At 36.1% G+C, this 21,059-nt stretch overlaps 1 protein-coding gene across 1 annotated transcript; it reads left to right on the top strand.

The window, feature by feature from the left end:
• Positions 1 to 7,843: 7,843 nt before the first annotated feature.
• Positions 7,844 to 16,098, top strand: LOC131946304 (uncharacterized). Its single transcript, XM_059306997.1, has 8 exons — positions 7,844 to 7,992; positions 8,136 to 8,234; positions 8,676 to 8,801; positions 10,483 to 10,775; positions 11,779 to 11,883; positions 12,855 to 13,013; positions 14,760 to 14,974; positions 15,835 to 16,098. The coding sequence occupies exons 1-8, from the start codon at positions 7,965 to 7,967 to the stop codon at positions 15,977 to 15,979; spliced, it is 1,170 nt and encodes a 389-aa protein (XP_059162980.1). The 5' UTR covers positions 7,844 to 7,964; the 3' UTR covers positions 15,980 to 16,098.
• The last annotated feature ends 4,961 nt before the right edge of the window (positions 16,099 to 21,059 follow it).

Raw genomic sequence — 21,059 nt, 5'->3', positions numbered from 1 at the left:
CCCGTGGTACTATGGGCCACACTGACCCCGTGGTACTATGGGCCACATTGACACTATGGTACTATGGGCCATACTGACCCCGTGGTACTATGGGCCACACTGACCCCGTGGTACTATGGGCCACACTGACCCCGTGGTACTATAGGCCACACTGACCCCGTGGTACTATAGGCCACACTGACTCTATGGTCTATGGGCCACACGTACCCCGTGGTACTATGGGCCACACTGACCCCGTGGTACTATGGGCCTCACTGACCCCGTGGTACTATGGGCCACACTGACACTATGGTACTATAGGCCACACTGACTCTATGGTACTATAGGCCACACTGACCACGTGGTACTATTGGCCACACTGACCCCGTGGTACTATGGGCCACACTGACCCCGTGGTACTATGGGCCACACTGACCCCGTGGTACTATAGGCCACACTGACCCCGTGGTACTATAGGCCACACTGACTCTATGGTCTATGGGCCACACTTACCCCGTGGTACTATGGGCCTCACTGACCCCGTGGTACTATGGGCCACACTGACACTATGGTACTATAGGCCACACTGACTCTATGGTACTATAGGCCACACTGACCACGTGGTACTATTGGCCACACTGACCCCGTGGTACTATGGGCCACACTTACCCCGTGGTACTATGGGCCACACTGACCCCGTGGTACTATGGGCCACACTGACCCCGTGGTACTATAGGCCACACTGACCCCGTGGTACTATAGGCCACACTGACCCCGTGGTACTATGGGCCACACTTACCCCGTGGTACTATGGGCCACACTGACCCCGTGGTACTATGGGCCACACTGACCACGTGGTACTATGGGCCACACTGACTCTATGGTCTATGGGCCACACTGACTCTATGGTACTATGGGCCTCACTGACCCCGTGGTACTATGGGCCACACTGACCACGTGGTACTATGGGCCACACTGACCCCGTGGTACTATGGGCCACACTGACCACGTGGTACTATGGGCCACATTGACCACGTGGTACTATGGGCCACACTGACCCCGTGGTACTATAGGCCACACTGACTCTATGGTCTATGGGCCACACTGACCCCGTGGTACTATGGGCCACACTGACCCCGTGGTACTATGGGCCACACTGACCCCGTGGTACTATGGGCCACACTGACCCCGTGGTACTATAGGCCACACTGACCCCGTGGTACTATAGGCCACACTGACCACGTGGTACTATGGGCCACACTGACCCCGTGGTACTATAGGCCACACTGACTCTATGGTCTATGGGCCACACTGACCCCGTGGTACTATGGGCGACACTGACCCCGTGGTACTATGGGCCACACTGACCCCGTGGTACTATGGGCCACACTGACCCCGTGGTACTATAGGCCACACTGACCCCGTGGTACTATAGGCCACACTGACCCCGTGGTACTATGGGCCACACTTACCCCGTGGTACTATGGGCCACACTGACCCCGTGGTACTATGGGCCACACTGACCACGTGGTACTATGGGCCACACTGACTCTATGGTCTATGGGCCACACTGACTCTATGGTACTATGGGCCTCACTGACCCCGTGGTACTATGGGCCACACTGACCACGTGGTACTATGGGCCACACTGACCCCGTGGTACTATGGGCCACACTGACCACGTGGTACTATGGGCCACATTGACCACGTGGTACTATGGGCCACACTGACCCCGTGGTACTATAGGCCACACTGACTCTATGGTCTATGGGCCACACTGACCCCGTGGTACTATGGGCCACACTGACCCCGTGGTACTATTGGCCACACTGACCCCGTGGTACTATGGGCCACACTTACCCCGTGGTACTATGGGCCCCACTGATCCCGTGTTCTTATGGGCCACAGTGACCCCGTGGTACTATGAGCCACATTGACTCTATGGTACCAAACACGTGATTCTTTTAAGTTACATGAGGAGGACTAATTATTATTTAGGCTATTATTTTTCTGATTTCTCATTGAGAATAAGACAAATACTCTAATGTCTTATGTCTACAACGCCTAATACAAGCGAGGAAACAATTCAACAAAGCTGTTTATTACTATGATGCATGTGTGTGTGGGGGGGGGGGTCTTAGACTTTCATGCATCATAGCAGTGTCAACAAATAGGAAAAGTGAACAGATAAATAAAATACGACAGTACTGGAAAGTGTTTTTGAATGAGTTGTGACAATAATAATTACTAATTAAAAACATAGATTACCTCTCAGATCAGATAATGAACCAGTGTGTTCTACTCTCAATGGCTATTTCCTTGGATTACTCGAACTTGTAGCAACATGGGATCATTTTCCTGCAAGCCATACACCAACAGTGGGAACAAAAACCGTTTTGTTACAACTTATCTTCTTGCTGAAACATACCCAACAACCACAGTGTGGTGGGAGAAGTCTAAGGTTTTATTATATATGTGTCAGGTCATCGACTTTCTTCTTCACTTAGCTTTGTTAAGGCCTGTAATATTACTCCAGTTTACAACACAACGGCAGAATGACAAGTTCAAATCATATTACGGTTTATTCACATCTCACGTCAAGCTATTCCTAACTGTACTCTATCTCAGTTCATTCAAATAAAGACACACAATAAATTATTCCTAACTGTACTCTATCCCAGTTCATTCAAATAAAGACACACAACAAACTATTCCTAACTGTACTCTATCTCAGTTCATTCAAATAAAGACACACAACAAGCTATTCCTAACTGTACTCTATCTCAGTTCATTCAAATAAAGACACACAACAAATTATTCCTAACTGTACTCTATCTCAGTTCATTCAAAAAAAGACACACAACAAATTATTCCTAACTGTACTCTTTCTCAGTTCATTCAAATATAGGCACATATCAAATTATTCGTAACTGTACTCTTATCTCCAACTGCTTTTTGACATTCAACTGTGTCCTACACGGTAGGCTGATAAACACCCTTTTTTTTAACCTTGACCTACGGTCAGCTGAATGTCAAGTGACCAGTCAGTTCCTTCCAATGCTATCATATTGTTTCTGAGTGTCACATGAAATTTACTAATTTTTCTTTTTTTTTTAATTCTCCTTTTTTTTGCCTCAGACATGTAATTTACAGCGTCAGTTTGCCTTGCATGTTCGCTTTAGTGTAACAGTTTTCTTCATCGACTTGTGAGGATTGTACAGATTTACAATAGTAATTTTTCTTATGGCTTATAATTATAGTTTTAATAAATATGTTATCGTTTTATTTTTGTTTTTTTTTTCCATTTTCCCACGTTTTCTTTAACTTGCTTTCGCGTCTGTTTGTTTGTTTGTTTGTCTTTCTATCAAATCTTGCGATCGAAATTTCGGGCACTTCCCAGTTAGCTAGCGCGCTGAAATTTTTATGGAAGCTTTGTTTCCGATGACAATACAATATTCAATTATTATTATTACTAAATTGATCATTGGAAAAATTTTATTGATCATTTAAACGCCTATTGATTTGTACTAAAAAGGGACATAACCTAGTAATTGTAATTTGATAAAAACAAGGTTCGGTACTTTCCCTCTTCTGCTATTTTTTAGTTCAATCAGAAAACATGTTTTTTTATTTATTTTTAATGATAATTATTTACTTTCTCGTATATACGAAGTATAGAGAAAGTCTTGTAATCGTGCAAAAAAAAAATAAAAAAAATCGAGGTTTATACAAATCACGACGTTTTACACCAAACCGATACGGAAAAACATAATTTTGCAAATCTTGTCCGTATGTCTGTGTGTCTCTGTGTGTGTCTGTGTGTGTAAAAATGATAACTTGAATACCGATACAGCTAGGTTGATGGAATTTCATATATAAGTATTTTATCAAAATCGTAAATCCTTATCAACTTTTGAGCGATTTCCGATAACCGGAAGTGGTACTTTTTCTACTTTGAATTTTTCAAAAGCCTATAACTTGAGTACTATTTCAGATAGATAAATGAAAAGTTACATGTAAGTAAAAGATCTAATTCTCTACCTTATATCAAACTTTGAGTAATTTCTGTTTACCGGAAGTACTAATTTACGCTATTTCCGATTTCTCAAAAAACGCGTGTAAATTTATAAAGTACTAATAATATTGCGCACTATTATGCACATTTTGTTTTGGCGTTCGCTTGATGCGTAATTCTTTTTTGTATGAGATTCTATTCTATTTTTAAAAGTTTAGGTAATTAAAAATCATGTCTATATTCCAAGTAATATGAAAATATTCGAGAAAGTTTAGGGGAGATCACTCCCGGTTTATTTTCATTACTTTTGTGGGATACGTGACCATTTGAACTCTTTACTTAAAATAAATATTTTATCTTTAAATTATATTCGTACCGACAACGCCATGATTTTAACATTGAAAAGACGAATAAATCATTATTTACAGAAAAAAGTATACATTTAAGTCACTGTTTTCATATTAAAAAAACGAGAACATTTTAATGTATATTAGCTTTAGTACATACTTATATTTTAATATTTTCTAAATAACAATATTATTTAATTGTTTTATTCGATTCATGCCAATGTTTGTAAACACCTGTTTTAAAAATTATTAAAATGTATAGCTCTGTAACTTTCATTGCGTTGTCTCCCTTTTACTTTACTGTTTTCCGAATTAGAAATGGCAAAGGTTATTGGCGAATATGTATTTTAATTTTTCAGAACTACATTTTATTCCAAACAGTATCTTTACTAATTTAGACATTTAATTAATACGGTATGAAACATTTAACGTCGCTGCAAAACTGCAAATGAATTGAAAAAAAAAACATATCTCGGAGATTGTTTTCACAAACCATTTTGATTTTGTGTTTATAGCAAGAACGTAAAATAGAATACATAAATCGAAAAGTTTGAAGAACATCAGCCAACACCACAACACCAAAGACCAGATACAGACACGAGATACAGATGACCTGGCCGAGAGTTTGAGAACTTGGGCTCGTGTTGTCCATGGAGTTTTTTCTTTGTAAAGTCGCTGTCAGATTGGTCTTTGGGACGTTGAGGCGTTCTTTTATTTGTACTGTGAGGGTTTCTTTAGTTTGTACATTCAATGTGATATTGGGTGTTATCTGTTTATTTGTACATGTACAACGACATTGTTTTAATTCTGAGTTGAGGGCAGCGAAAAGCTTGGTGTCTGCTGCAGGTAGGTCAGTTTCTGAAACGCTGTTTGCTGCTTTTGATGATATCGTTTGTTGAGTATCAGTTTGCGTGGTCAAATTAGTTGATTCAAGCTGATTAGATGACGTGATAGGAATAGGCGTGCTTATAAGCTGGTTTACAGGGGTAGGCGTGGTCATTACCTGACTGTAGGAGTAGCAGGGATTATTGACTGATGGCAAAAGGCGTGGTTATAAGTTTACTGACATGAGTAGGTGTGGTCACCAATTGCTTAGCATCAGTAGGCGTATTCATCAACAGGCTAAGGTGGGTAGGCGTGCAGAGTTTCTTCCAGGCATCTCTTCGGGGGGGCGAAGCCCCCCCGAAAAATTTTTACCGCCCCCCCGAACGAAATGAAATTTATATATTTTATATAGAAAATATATACTTTTAACAGTGTCCGCCCCCCCGAAGAAAGTTTACCGCCCCCCCGAAGATTTCAAGCGCCCCCCCCGGAGAAAAAAGTCTGGAAGAAACACTGTAGGCGTGGTCATCAGTTTACTGACATGGGTAGGCGTGGTCATCAGATTGCATTCAGCAGTTTTCTGTGAAATCAGCTAGCTGACTGAGGTAGGCATGTTTTTATTGTCACCAAACTAATTACAGGGGTAGGCGTTGTCATCAGTTGGCTAACATGCAAGACAAAATAAAATCATGTAAAATTATCAAGTAAAAATCGTACAAAGAACTAGTCGCGTCTTGTCAAAACTGGCTAGAGAAATCGTATAGTAAGCGTTACTATAATTGATTTCCATTTTAAGTGTTAAGTAATTCATTTACTTACACGTTCCAGTGTATATCCTTTTGACTTTAGTCACAAAAATAAAGCACCCCGGTTTCTTAAGGGTATATGTTTTACAGTTACCCAATCAAGGTAGAAAATAGTTAAATCACTATGCAAAAGCTCGTAGCCGTTAAATTTCTTAACTATGTTTATAATTAAAAATTGCAGTTTAAATGAGCTTTAATCCCCCCCCCCCCCAGATTCACCTCTGCTCCATAGCTGAAAATAATCGATTATCACTCTCCATCTCTCACCACCTTCTCCCCGTGTAACTTAGTATCACTTAACACTTTCACTTAAAAAAAAGAATAACCAAATACAAAATGCATGTTTTTATTAAATATTAAATTGATTGGAAAATCGAATACTTAAGTCAATGTCTCAAATATCTATCCTTTTATTTTTGATTGAAGTGAAAAATGAAAATCAATTAATTGATAATAGATTTAAAAAAAAAACATACTGTTATTTCCAAATAAATAAAATGTCTATAATGGATTATTGCGTCTAGGAAATGCAAGCACAACGCCTAAAATGAGAAGGGACAAATATAAAACCATGGATAAGACCCCGCCTATCTCCACACAGCTGAAGGACACAAGAAAGAGGTGACTACTATACAACTTGGCTTCCGCCCAGTTAATACGAGCCCTATTCATATTACTACGTTAAAAATTTAAAAAATGAGTATTAAATGTGTGGACAAATTGGAATTGACAACATAATGTCATACTACTCTGGTTCTAATTTGTGAAACAATCTTCCTAATAAAACGAAACTATCTAGATCTGAAAATATATTCAAAACTAAACTAAAACAACAATTATTTAATGACCTCTCTAACTGGCTAATTGAATCATTTCTCATTCATCTATTATATTCTTATTTTATCTCATCTTGTATTATCAATATGTAATATTATTTCTTTATTCCACATTTTAGTGCTGTGTTACTGCTATGTCGTTACTATGCTATTGCTTTTTTAAATGCTGTTATTAAATTGTTGTTTTATTTGTTTATTTTAAAACGGCCAATGTGAAAATAAGCCTCCGAGCTTTCTACTATTGAATTAACCATGCAACAATTCAGTGTTAAAAAATAACGACATGTATTGATTTTTTGTCTAGTAAACAGGACATTGAGAAATGATCTTTAATGTCAGGTTTTAAAAAGTAACAAATATCTGTGACAAACAAGCCCCAGATCAAGCTAGAATATCAATATCGATGGGTCACTTAGTGTGGCTAGGTTTGTGAAATTGAAAATATGTATTTTTGAAACGGTAGCGTAAACTGTAAAGGTATTGCAATATATCTATTAGATAAGGTTCAGTTTTTGGTTAAGGGTTGGTTTTACTTTAAGTTTTAATTTTAGTTTTAGATTTACACTTAGGCTTAAGTTTAGGTTTATATTTACGCTTAGGTTTATTTTTAGCTTTAAGTTTAGGTTTATGTTTATATTTAGGTTTAGGTTTTGGTAAAGATTTAAACTTTTTATAACCAATAAATCAATAAACTTTAGTTTTTTATAAAATTGGAGGTTATAACTTAAATTATAGGATGTCAGCTAATAAGCATATTTAAGAGAAGGTTATTTAGGGGGAGGGGGGGTAAGTGTGTACTGTTTTATCATCAGCAGTCTCTATAACTAAATGTACAAAAGCCTAATATCAATATTAAAATCCAATAAGTTATGACTTTTATCGCAGTTCTTTCCCATCTTTAATCTGTTCTTTAATGCGTCAACACCGTTTTCTTTACCGTCATCAGGTGTTGACATTGATAACTCAAGGCTAAATGCGGGAAAAATTAATAGCTGTTGGTTTTAGAATACAGATTTTTTTTCGGTTTCTCCTTAGGCCATTGTTTGACAAGTTGTTGCGTATAGCCTACTTATTTTCCGAAATGGGAATTCAATTTTTTTAAATACAATAAATTATAAAACCACGTTTTTTGTGTGTTAGTTTAAAATATCTTACCATGAAACTAAATTTATTTTCCAAGGAAAGTATGTTGGACGGAATATGAAAAACGTTTTCTACATGAAATATAAATTAACTAAAACCTTTTTTTTTAAAATGACGAATTACATATTTAAAGCAAAAAAAATATTGTTTATGGGTTAATTCTTTTTTTCGGTAATACTTTCAGCCGTCAGTGCAGTAGTCGGTACCAGTCTAGTTTTTACTGTGATTCTACTGTACCAGTTTCTCTCGCTCAGGAACATGAGCTACTTCATTTCTTCAAAAGGTAACTACAACATCATGAAGATGATATATATATATATATATATATATATATATATATATATATATATATATATATATATATATATATATATATATATATATACTTTATGATATACTCGTTACGAAAAGATGTGGATAGATGGGTTATATGTTACGTAAACCAGATAAATTTAAGAGATTAAAAACCAGAGCGAGAGATGTTATAAAACAAAGATTTTATAGTCTGAAAACAGGTACAAATGGTTACAAGGGCTGTGACTGTGTCATAGGCCCCAATCAATAGAAACATCTTTTTTAAAAACTTTTGATATGGTCTGTCCCTAGGATAGGGGTTAAGTAAACACCAAACCAACCAGTTTCTTTTAAGAGTAACACATAAAGTATGTCCTACAATTCGGACGATATAAAAAAAGTTTTAAACTGTTTTTTTTTTACGTACCAGTGATCAATGCCATGCTGTACGATGCGACTATCGGGGATTCGATCGCACGACTTCACGAAATAATCTCGAAAGACACGGACATGAAGCGGATCTTATACACTGCCACCTGCAGTAACGAATCACAAGGTATACAGTAGGCTTGTTCAATCCCTACTCGCTAAACTTTCCGATGAAGTTTTTGTATACTTTTATGTAAATAGTGGCGTAACTAGATAAATCAAGGCTCCCCAGCAGAAATTGTCTTATGTCTCCAATATATATATATATATATATATATATATATATATATATATATATATATATATATATATATATATATATATATATATATATATATATATATATATATATATATTACAATTTGAAATTAAATTATTTCCTATCCTAGTAATTTCATTGTAAGGTATATCCATTATGAGAAAACAAATCACAAAAAAACGCCCAAGCACATTTATTGTTGCCTGATATTAACGAGTTTAAAAAATGTTTGTAGCTTATTTCTTGCCTGGAGAAGTTGTATTCCAAGCTGGCAAGCCGGTCAAGTGTATTTAAATTTTATGTAAAATATGGTTTCCAGTATTTTTTTACTTTCTCGTATATACGAAGTATAGTGAAAGTCTTGTAATCGTGCAAAAAAATCGAGATTTTTGCAAATCTCGACGTTTTACATCTCACTGATACGGAAAAAAATAATTTTGCAATCTTGTCCGTATGTCTGTGTGTCTGTCTGTGTGTGTGTGTCTGTGTGTGTAAACACGATAACTTGAGTACCGTTACAGCTAGGTTATTGAAATTTCATTTATACGTATTTTATCAAAATCGTAGATCCGTATCAAATTTTGAGCGATTTACGATTTCTAAAAAAACGCATGTAAATTTATAAAGTACTAATAATATTGCGCACTATTATACACATTTTGTTTTGGCCTTCGCTTGGTGCGCAATTCTTTTTTCTATGAGATTCTATTCTATTTTTAAAAGTTTAAGTAATTAAAAATCATGTCTATATTCCAAGTTATATAAGAATATTCGAGAAAGTTTAGGGGAGATCACTCCCGGTTTATTTTACACAGAAACAAGTGAACTCTACTTCACTTGCTCTATAGACAGTCAGGTTTGAAAAGTATATGTTTTATATCGCGGTGTTTTTAGTATTTACGAGACTACCCGTTATTCTTGAATAACCGTGTGTTTTGGGCGTCATCCATAAATGACGTCGAGTTTGTTTGATGAGTTTTATCATTTCTTCCCTTCCAACTTTCACACAAATTAAAAAAAAAGCCAGACCCCACATTCAAAAAGACGTCACACCTCAGGCAACATGTTATTGTCTTTTAAAAAGATTTCGGCTGAGCATGGTTCTGACCACACTATACCTTCATATACTAAGAACAAAGAAACAGATGAACTCTGCTTCATCTGTCCCGTATCCCGCCAACTCCCGATAGACAACTCTATCATTCACATCTAAAAGACAAAAAAAAACCAAAAGAAAACAAACAAACATTGACATGATGTGTCTCAAACCCGTACAACCCGCATCGTAACTATTAAACTATCAATCCATGGTAATTTAGGTTAGGTTAGGTTAAGTTAGGTTAGGTTGGGTTAGGTTAGGTTAGGTTAGGTTAGGTTAGGTTAGGTTAGGTTAGGTTAGGTTAGGTTAGGTTAGGTTAGATTAGGTTACGTTAGTTAAGGTTAGGTTTGGTTTGGTTTGGTTTGGTTTGGTTAGGTTGGGTTGGGTGGGTTAGGTTAGGTTAGGTTAGGTTAGGTATGAATAGTATTTTGAATAATATGTATTGAACAGGTGCTTGCATATCAAACTGTACACGACCTTTGAACCCTGACCCCGAGACCCGGTTGCTGGACATTCTGACGTCACCAAACCTGACGCTCTCCGAACATCAGCGTCGTTTGATTCTCTCCATGGGCCAGGCCATCCCTGAGAGTGACGTCATCTTCGTGTCCGCCAGCTCCTCCAATCACTACGACGAGATGCAGGACATGTTCTATAGCCTGCACAAGACGGTGTATCCTCGTGTCAACAATTTCACCGTTGTTCTCTTCGACATTGGTTTAACAGAGGAGCAGAGGATCATGGTGAGTCGATGGGGCTTTGTCAAAGGTTTAAATACACACTTATTTGGAATATAAAAATTACTTAATGATATAATCGCTACGAAAAGATGTACATAGATGGGTTATAACTTACGCAAACCAGATAAATTTATGAGATTGAAAACCACAGAAAGCTAGTGAATGAGTTAGAACCTAGTCACTTGAGGTAGATCAGTAGAAAGGACATGGGTGATGCTACAACGTGGGAGTTTAGGTTTTTCTAGATATTGAGTTCGTTGGAGAAGCGTAGTCCACGCCTTAAGAAGTGTAACTACCACGTACCCTTTTGAGTGCTAGCATATATGAACAATTAAGTACCTAACCTTGTATAAGAGTACAGTTAAAAAAAACAAGTGTTTTATAGTCGGGTACTCTTTGAGTACAATTATAAATATAAAGTTGGCACTTTCAAGGAGACCTCGATGCATTTTTGAATGTTTACAAATGGGACCTTCACTGTCTTCAGCTTGCATGGTTGATTACATGTCTCTGAGTTATAACATAACTGACCCCTCGCTGACTTGTTGACTGGAATTAGCAAGTGCTAACTACCTAGTTTTAACTAGTTGCTGCGTTAAACATGCCCGAATTGAAAATGCGGCATCACTCAAACCATGGAAAAGTTTGATATGAGAATCAGAAATTTTATGTTTTCTCGAAGCTTGATACATGCTGGTCGTTGGAGGTCACCGGAAAGATGCGCAACGGAAAACTGCGAATTAGAAAACTGCGCACAGGAAAGTGCGCAAAGACATTTTTGTTTTCTTTAATCGAGCATTTATATACAATAAAAAGCAATGACCACATGTAGATCTACATTGTAGCATAATAAAACATTTCCAAGAATGAGACAAAAATAAAGTGTATTATTATGATCAGTGTTTATTTTCGCCAGTTTCTCGTTGTGCAGTTTTCCGATTGCGCATTTTTCTGGGAACCGACGTTGAAATGTATTTAACCAAGTGTTTTATGTCTTTTAACCCAGACAGAAAAACACTGCCGGTGTCGAGTTGTGACTTTTCCCTATGAAAATTTTCCAGCCCACGTCAGAGAATTACATTGCTATGCTTGGAAACCTCTGCTGATAAGAGTAAGCTACCGTTTACAATATCGTTAACAAGTTTAGTCATTAGAGGACATTACGTTTTCTTTTGGTGTATGCGTGTGGTAGAGGGACGGCGTGGCCCAGCGATAAAGAGCTTGACTGCTAACTGGAAAGTCTCGAATCAGGGTTCAAGTCAGTATAATGTTCAACTAGCTCTGATGGGTACCCAACTCATGTGAGAGAAATAAAGTGCTGAACACACTATGCCTTCATATACTCTACTTGGTCTGCCCTATTTGTCTCGAGAAAAGATGGTGGTGGACGAATGATAGAGAGGTAGAGCTCAAAGCTTCAAACCAAGGGGACTAAAGCTCAAGATCATAAAGTAATAACAAGACGAGACCCGAGTGATCGTGCTCCCACTGCCACTTTTGAAGTCTAGCCACCAGCCACCATCCCTTGAATAATAATGAAAGTTTAAACGCTTACTCATTGACCCAGTCGCACGATTCTAAAAGTTCTAGGACCAGACAAACCCCATCAAAAAGCAACATGGAAAACTAGATACAACCACCGAAAACTATAGACGGAGTAAGGAACATCTACAAAAGCAACTCTCATTACTAAATAGTATCGTTGTTTGAAATAGGCATCACACATTCGATAACATGAAGAGTTCAGACCTTCACCAAGTGATCAAAGCAGCACGGAATACGGTTGGGGAGGCGTCATACATATTTCTGTAATATAGCCACAACTCTAAACATAAACTAAAAAAAGTATACATTTTCTAAATCATTTGAAAAAGATATATGTTAGTTTGTACTTTTCTGATGACTCATACAAAGAGGGTAGAGTTCCTAGAGCCTACTTGCTTACACATAATGCTATACGTACATTTGAAATACTTTTCTTAGAAGCTGCGTCTACATAACTAAAAAAACCATAAAACTGCATATTAGATTATTTAAAGTTACTTGTATCCATGGTTTTATTCATGTGTCCCCACTTCACAGGCTGCTTTTGAAAAAGCTAGGAGACTTCTTGTTTACCAAGACGCCTCCATCAGATGGACAGACCGCATCCAACAGGTGTTAGACAGGGGGTGGGACATTGGAGTCCAAATCTTCCGGGTGGATGGCAAGGTCCGGATACCCTTGCATACTCTCATACAGGTGAGCCGGGTGTACGACTTTCTCAATCCTGTCCCCCCACCCCCAGACACACACCGTCACGTAGTATTTCTTACAAGAAATATATTATAAAAGTGTCAATACGGTCTCGATGACGTCACAGATTTTACGGAATTTTGGTGCATTTTTCATCAGCTGTACTATGCATATGAAAGCCAGCATTAAAGAAATAGGTATGTGTGTGTGGAGGCGGGAGGAATTAGGGGCAACACTCTCGCGATGCGAGTTTGGGACGGGGTCGACCTTGTGTGACAACGTACATCTATAGACAATAACGATCTAATATGAATGATTGAACTGGACCGCATTGGTTCATTCCTTGGTTTATTGCACGTCTAAATACACAAGGACGACCACTTTCACAACGTATACGAAGAAGAATATATTCACGACGACGGACGAATACTTATTAGCACAGCAGCACAAAGACTGATTTCATATATTTTTTCCAGCAAGTAGACCCAAGCGCAGACACCATATCCTTACGTACCTCGTCACACATTCACAATCGTTTATTAATGTTGACCACTTGTGACACCAATGTAACAATACGTTGTTGTTGATGTGACAATACGTTGTTTTTTTTGTGAATTTCTTCTTTTAAGAATAGCCGATAAACTTCTTTATTTAGAACAGTAAAGAATACACTAAATTTAGAATCAAACAAATCGCGTGGCATTTTAGGAATTGAAGTAGATTAAATGCATTTCACTTATATTTCACTTAAATGATTTGAGATACGAACAATTTGACATCCTAGCCATATTAAGGAACGAAATAAACTCGTACCTCAAGGTACCACTGTTGTTTTGGAAAGTGAACTACCACTACGTGGTACTTGGGGTTATTTAAAATTCACTGTCAAGCATTATGCATTAAGTATTTATAAGTAATGTATAGAACAAGTATTAAAAAACCTAAATAGTAACATTTAATTTACTTGAAATAAGAAAAAAGGTATTCTTTTTCCAATCTTCTATTTAGTTTGCAACCTTGTTTATTTGTTTGTGGGTTTGTGGCAATTATTGTAACTCAGCTTTGACCACTTCTAATGCAGCAATTTCGTTCAAACTTTCCAGATACTTTCCACTTCGATCAATTTTTACTTTCTCGTATATCTGAAATATAGAGAAAGTCTTGTAATCGTGCAAAGAAAATCGATATTTTTTTTTAAATATTGACGTTTTAGGGTTCCCTGAGTCGGAAAAACATAGTTTTGCAATCTTTTCCGTATGTATGTGTGTGTTTATGTGTGTCTGTGTGCCTGTGTGTGTGTGTCTGTAAACACGATAACTTGAGTACCGTTACAGCTAGATTGATGAAATTTCATTTATAAGTATTATATCAAAATCGTAAATCCGTATCTAACTTTTGAGCGATTTCCGATTATCGGAAGTGGAACTTTTTCTACTTTGAATTTTTCAAAAGCCTATAATTTTAGTACTATTTTAGACAGATAATGAAATTTCACATGTAGGTAAAAGATATAATTATCTGCCTCCTATTAAATTTTGAGTAATTTCCGTCGACCGGAAGTAGTAATTTACGCTATTTCCGATTTCTCAAAAATACACATGTGAATTTATAGAATACTAATAATATTCCGCACTCTTGTGCACATATTATTTGGCGTTCATAGATGAGGTGAGGATGGATTTTAAATTACTGTTATATAAACTTTAATAACTTGGTACGACTAGTATACTAACATTGCCTTTTTATGATCAGACTTTCAACTACTTTGGGGAGGAGCCTTGTGCCTTCGACATATTCCCTCAGATCCTTTCAGGCCTCTCCGTGTACAGGAAGGACAGCTTTAACATCCGGGCAATTATGGAGCCATGGGCTAGGTGTGCCATTGAGCCACAGTGCATGTGTCCGGTTATCCCACCTAAAACGGTCAAGTTGTGTTCTGGCGAGTACAAGTATCACAGATGTCACAGGTCAGTTGAGATCAACTTTGGGGCCTAAAAGTTTAAATGTTGATGAAGGCATTTTAATTGTTATTGTTTGAATATATATATATATATATATATATATATATATATATATATATATATATATATATATATATATATATATATGTATATATATATATATATATATATATATATATATATATATATATATATATATATATATATATATATATATATACACTTCGGCGCCATAATGCTAGCAGGGGAGCACTGTGCGTCGGCGGTTGTGCATGTTGCAATTTTACCGCTGAATTTAGCAGAACCTCTCACTCGCTAGACAAGACACCTGATTAAAGGATGCAAAGTGCCCAGTTAACCGCTCTGGAACTCAGTGCGCCAAATCGTGTATTGACCAAAATTGCACCATACCGGCCACTGCCCATAAGTAATCTTTTAATGTTTTTTTCCCGCAGAAATCTTATCGTGCGTATTCTCATCTACTCCCCAAAGTTTCATGGCATTTGGATGAACGGTGTCATACAGCATCCGACTTTTATTTTTTATACATACCGTGTATTGAGGGCCACCATCCCTGCGAATTTGAAACATTTATCCACAGATACCTCTACAGGAGTATTCTCAACAACTTCCAAAAGTTTTATGGCGATCCGATGAAAGGTGTAGCAATGGATAAAATACAAACATACATACATTGATATATATATATATATATATATATATATATATATATATATATATATATATATATATATATATATATATATATATATATATATATATATATATATATATATATATATATATATATATATATATATATATATATGTATATATATAAACACTTCATTTTTTTGTTTTTACAGATTCGACCAGTCAGCTCTGGCGATGATAACTGCGAAAATATTTGGACCTGATTTACACCGAGTGCTTGCCCCTAATATAAGTCAACTTGTATCTATTTGTCGTGGGTCGAAAATGCCAAACTATTTTAACTCAACCAAAAATTGAACACCTTTTTTTTTTAAAATATCTGTTTCTTTATTCAGTGAATGCATGTTCTTGGAAATATTCTTAGCGCTCTCCCGATTCTATTGAACTTATTAATAAAAAATAATAATAAACGTTTTAATAACATGCTTTTATTTAATAATAAACTAAAAATGAAAACAATAAATGATTTTTTTAAAAATATATAATTCTACATTTCTATTTAAATTACTAAACAGATAAGAATTTCAGTACTTTACTTTTTTACTTTCTCTTATACAAAGTATAGAGGAAGTATTGCAATAATGCACAAAATGACAAGGAATGTTGACAGTTTTCATCGTTTTACACCACAGTACTTCATCATATACTAAGTAGGCCTATAGGGGACTTATTTTAATCGGTCAAAAATAATAAATCTAGATTTATCAAAATTTAGGCGTTTTATGCGTAATTGAGTCGGAAAAACTGAGTTCTACAATTCTGTCCGCATGTCTGTGTATGTGTGTGTGTGTGTGTGAACACAGTAACTTGAGTACCGTTACAACTAGGTTGATGAAATTTAATATATAGCCTAAGTATTATATCAAAATTGTAGTTGTGTATCAACTTTTCAGCAATTTCCGCTAACCGGAAGTGAGAATTTTTCTACTTTCAATTTTTCAAAAGCCTATAACTTGAGTACTATTTCATATAGATAAATGAAATTTCACATGTAAATAAAAAAATCTAATTTTCCCTTTTCTATCAAATTTTGAGTAATTTCTGATGAAAAGAAGTAGTAATTTCAGCTATTTCCGATTTCAAAAAAACAAAAAACACAGGTGAATTTATAAAGTACTAATAATATATCGCACTTTTATACACATTTTGTTTGGCGTCACTTGGTGCACAATTCTTTTTTCTACGAGATTCTATTATATTTTTAAAAGTTTAGGTAAATAAAAATAGATTAATAAAAGCTTGTAAAAATCACGTTTATATCCCGAGTTGCCATCTCCCGTAGTGTGATATAAGAAGATTCGGGCAAGTTAAGGGCAGATCACTCCCGGTTCATTTTATTTACAATATAAGAGCGTGAAAACTATTGCGCACAAATTGAACTTGATATCGCGCGTATAATAGTGCTGCAAGAGAAGCACAAGTATTAAGTCAATTAAGTCAATTAAGTCGACTCTAATGTCATATTGCATTGCATCTTGACCCACGTGACGAATTTCAGAGAAATTGGTCGGTTAAAATTGTTCAAAATTTCGGGCGCCCGTTTCGATCTATTACGACATATAGATTTTGTCGATAGACAGTCCAGTTAACTAAAGGTAGAAATAAGTTATGTGATGAAGATTGAAATGGATAAAAATAGCAATATATATATATATATATATATATATATATATATATATATATATATATATATATATATATATATATATATATATATAGCTACATACTCGTGCTCCGCCACGGTAAATCTTTTAAAATGTACCAACTTATGAACAGAACAAAACTAAACACAAACACAACGTAAACACAACACAAACATAAAAGAAAACATAAACACAAAAGAAAACACAACACAAACACAATGCAAACGCAAACATTAACCAAAACACAAACGCATCACGCAAACACTAAAGAAAAAAAAAGCATCATATGCAGACACTATTTTATAATTATTTGTGACGTTTTCTAGTTCCAACGTAAACTGTGCTGTATTTATCGTGTTTTTTTTTTGAGAAACCGGATGTATATTAAATATCACTAGCGTTTACCAGAAATCACTCAAATGTTAAGACAGAGCTACTGATTCGATAAATAATACCTATATATGAAATTTCCAGCTTTCCAGGTCATGTAGGTGAAAAACGAAGAACTTTGTTTAATTTATATTTCGGGTTTTTGCACGATTACAATGTTTTCCTCTATACTAGATATACGAGAAAGAACACCAAAATCAACAATCTATAGCGACTTGTAAATATACCTAGTTTATCAATTTATTTAATCCGCATTGGTTATGTTTCTGTACCAAGAACGTAAAATAGAATACAGAAATCGAAAAGTTTGAACAACATCAGCCAACACCACAACACCAAAGACCAGACACAGACACGAGATACAGATGACCTGGCCGAGAGTTTGAGAACTTGGGCTCGTGTTGTCCATGGAGTTTTTTCTTTGTAAAGTCGCTGTCAGATTGGTCTTTGGGACGTTGAGGCGTTCTTTTATTTGTACTGTGAGTGTTTCTTTAGTTTGTACATTCAATGTAATATTGGGTGTTGTCTGTTTATTTGTGCATGTACAACGACATTGTTTTATTTCTGAGTTGACGGCAGCAAAAAAAGTTTGGTGTCTGCTGCAGGCAAATCAGTCTCTAAAACGTTGTTTGTTGCTGTTGATGTTGTCGTTTGTTGAGTATCGGTAGACGTGGTCAATTTAGTTGATTCAAGTTGGCTAGAAGGCGTGGTCATCAAGCGACTGATAGGAGTAGGCGTGTCCATCAACTGACTGACTGGAGTAGGCGTGGTCATCAACTGACTGACTGGAGTAGGCGTGTTCATCAACTGGCTGACTGGAGTAGGCGTAGTCATCAACTGGTTGACTGGAGTAGGCGTGGTCATCAACTGGCTGACCTGAGTGGGCGTGGTCATCAACTGGCTGACAGGAGTAGGCGAGGTCATCAACTGGCTGACTTGAGTGGGCGTGGTCATCAACTGGCTGACAGGAGTAGTTGTGGTCATCAATTGCTTAACTGGTGTCGACTGACTAGGCGTATAGGGCGTGTTTATCTGCTGGCTGGTAGGAGTAGGCGTGGTCATTTGCTGACTGACTTGAGTAGGTGTGGTTATGTACTGGCTGATAGCAGTAGACACGGTCATCAACTGGCAATCACTTGTAAAATTTGTCACCTGATAAAAAAAAGATATTCTACAGACAACACCCAGTTTTATAACGGTTATATCTTATATCTGTTTGCTGCATGTTGTTTTTATTCTAACAAATGTTTATTCATCTTGTCAGTTTCTTTTTACTCGTAGCTGACGACAATTTACCTGATGCTAGATTAGCATCAGATGCTAAAAAGTTCGAAGTTATCAAAAACTATCAAAATACCCACTTATCACAGAAAAGTGCCGTATACATTTTCTGAACTGTTATGTATTCATAAAACATTCGAAGTATTTTAGACAAGAAATGGTCTCTAGCTCTTCGTATCAGCAAGAACAAGCTCTATCAAACGTATCTATTAAATAATGTAAAACACGAAAAAAATTGCACGTACCTTGTAGTCAAACCCTAGGGGTATAGCGTTGCCAATATTTGTCGTACTAGCAGACACAAAACCACCAAACAGACACTCCTTGTTTTGTATCGTGTGGCGGGTCATGGCACGTAATGGGAAATCTGTTCTCTTAAATATGCCTGTGTTTTCATAGCTCCAGTTAGTAATAATCATAGGCACACCATCAAGCTAGAGTAAAAGAAAGAAAATAATCATAGGCACACCATCAAGCTAGAGTAAAAGAAAGAAAATATTCATAGGCACACCATCAAGCTAAAATAGTAGACATACATTAAAATAAGAAAATATTGATATTCATATTTTTTAAGTCTATGTTATAAAAGTTTCAAATCAAGAGAAGTTTAAGGTTGTAATTTTTAGTTTCAGGCAACACATATTTATTTTCATCAAGCCTAAGTTATAACATCGAGTTTGACGTAAGGAAAATATTGATTGTGTATATCAACTCCATGATCCATGTTCTGTATACCCCACTTCATAGAAATTTGTTCTCAAATCTTTGCCGATACAATTTTCAAATAAATTAATATTTTAAAAACTACATGACCTAATTCTACCAATTTTTTTTTTACTTTTGCTGTAATAAAATGAAAACAATCAAATCGACTTTGGTTTTTTTTAAATGGGTTTAGCTACCTAAAGTACTAAAAACACCAATCACATTCAATCTTTAGTAAAGTCCGACAAAAAGATTGTATAACCATATCTACTTTTGTAATATTGCACACGAGTTTTAAAATATTTTTTACACTCTTTGATAAAAACAAGTTAATAAAAAGTCTAGTGACAATTTAAGCGCAATTTCCTTTATTAATTTTTAAAAAAATGTGAAAAAAATGATTAGGCCTAGTGAAACAAAACCTTGTAATTGTAACTCCCTATCACTCTCATATAAATTATAAATAAATTAATAGGGTACAAAAATAACGTTTGAATTAATAAGTAAAAAAAAAAGACAACTATATTAACCTATATCAACGGAAATAGTTTTATTTTAACTAGTAGGTCTACAAGATGCTCAGTTTAAAAAAGTAGTAAATATCATCCTAGGCCTAAACGATGCTCAGTTTAAATGGTCTTAATTAATTTTTTGTGACCGAACGAAAGGATATTTTTGAAAACTTTCTTCGGCAATATTGGTCTAAATTATGGCAGGAATCGATTGGTAAATGTTTCAAGTCGCTAAGTGGTCTGGTTGCCGAGATATGGACCAAAAACTGCATTTGTTCGAGGTTTTTTGGCTTTTCCGGGAAATCCAGAAATGAATTCCGGGGATATTTTTGGCCAACAATCGTCCTCGGAACTTGCTTAACATATTTGCTTTGAAACTAGTCCTCAATATTGCTTTGTTGAGGAGGAGATACGACTTAAAGCTGCGGACACACATCCATTCATTCATACATCCAGAAACGACGAGTTAATAATCGCAATTGTCCGTATGGAAATTGCGCTAAAAATCGAGACTATTTATGGCTTTGTCCTTAAAAGTATTAATTTTCTGCACTATTAAACATACATTGTTTACGTTCATATGGCTAGGCAATTCTATTTTTATTAAAATTTGAAAACTATAGAAATTATTAAACAAAAAACGTTTTCTTCCAAAAATTGAAGTTATAATAGTTCTTAATTAAACTTCACATCTACTTTTACGAATAGTTCATGTTATGGACAAATTGTTTTAACTCACCGAAAAGTCGGAGCTACAGTTCCTATATGTGATTAGAGTCGTCGTTAAAGCTTCAGAGTCAGTTGGGATATAAGCCAGAGTGTAGCTCATGGACCAGCTGTCTACTG

Source organism: Physella acuta, unplaced genomic scaffold (genome assembly GCF_028476545.2).
Source record: "Physella acuta isolate Inbredline_101_S28 unplaced genomic scaffold, ASM2847654v3 ptg000550l, whole genome shotgun sequence".
In the NCBI taxonomy this organism is placed as follows: Eukaryota; Metazoa; Mollusca; class Gastropoda; family Physidae; genus Physella; species Physella acuta.
This window is presented reverse-complemented; position numbering and strand designations above follow the sequence as displayed.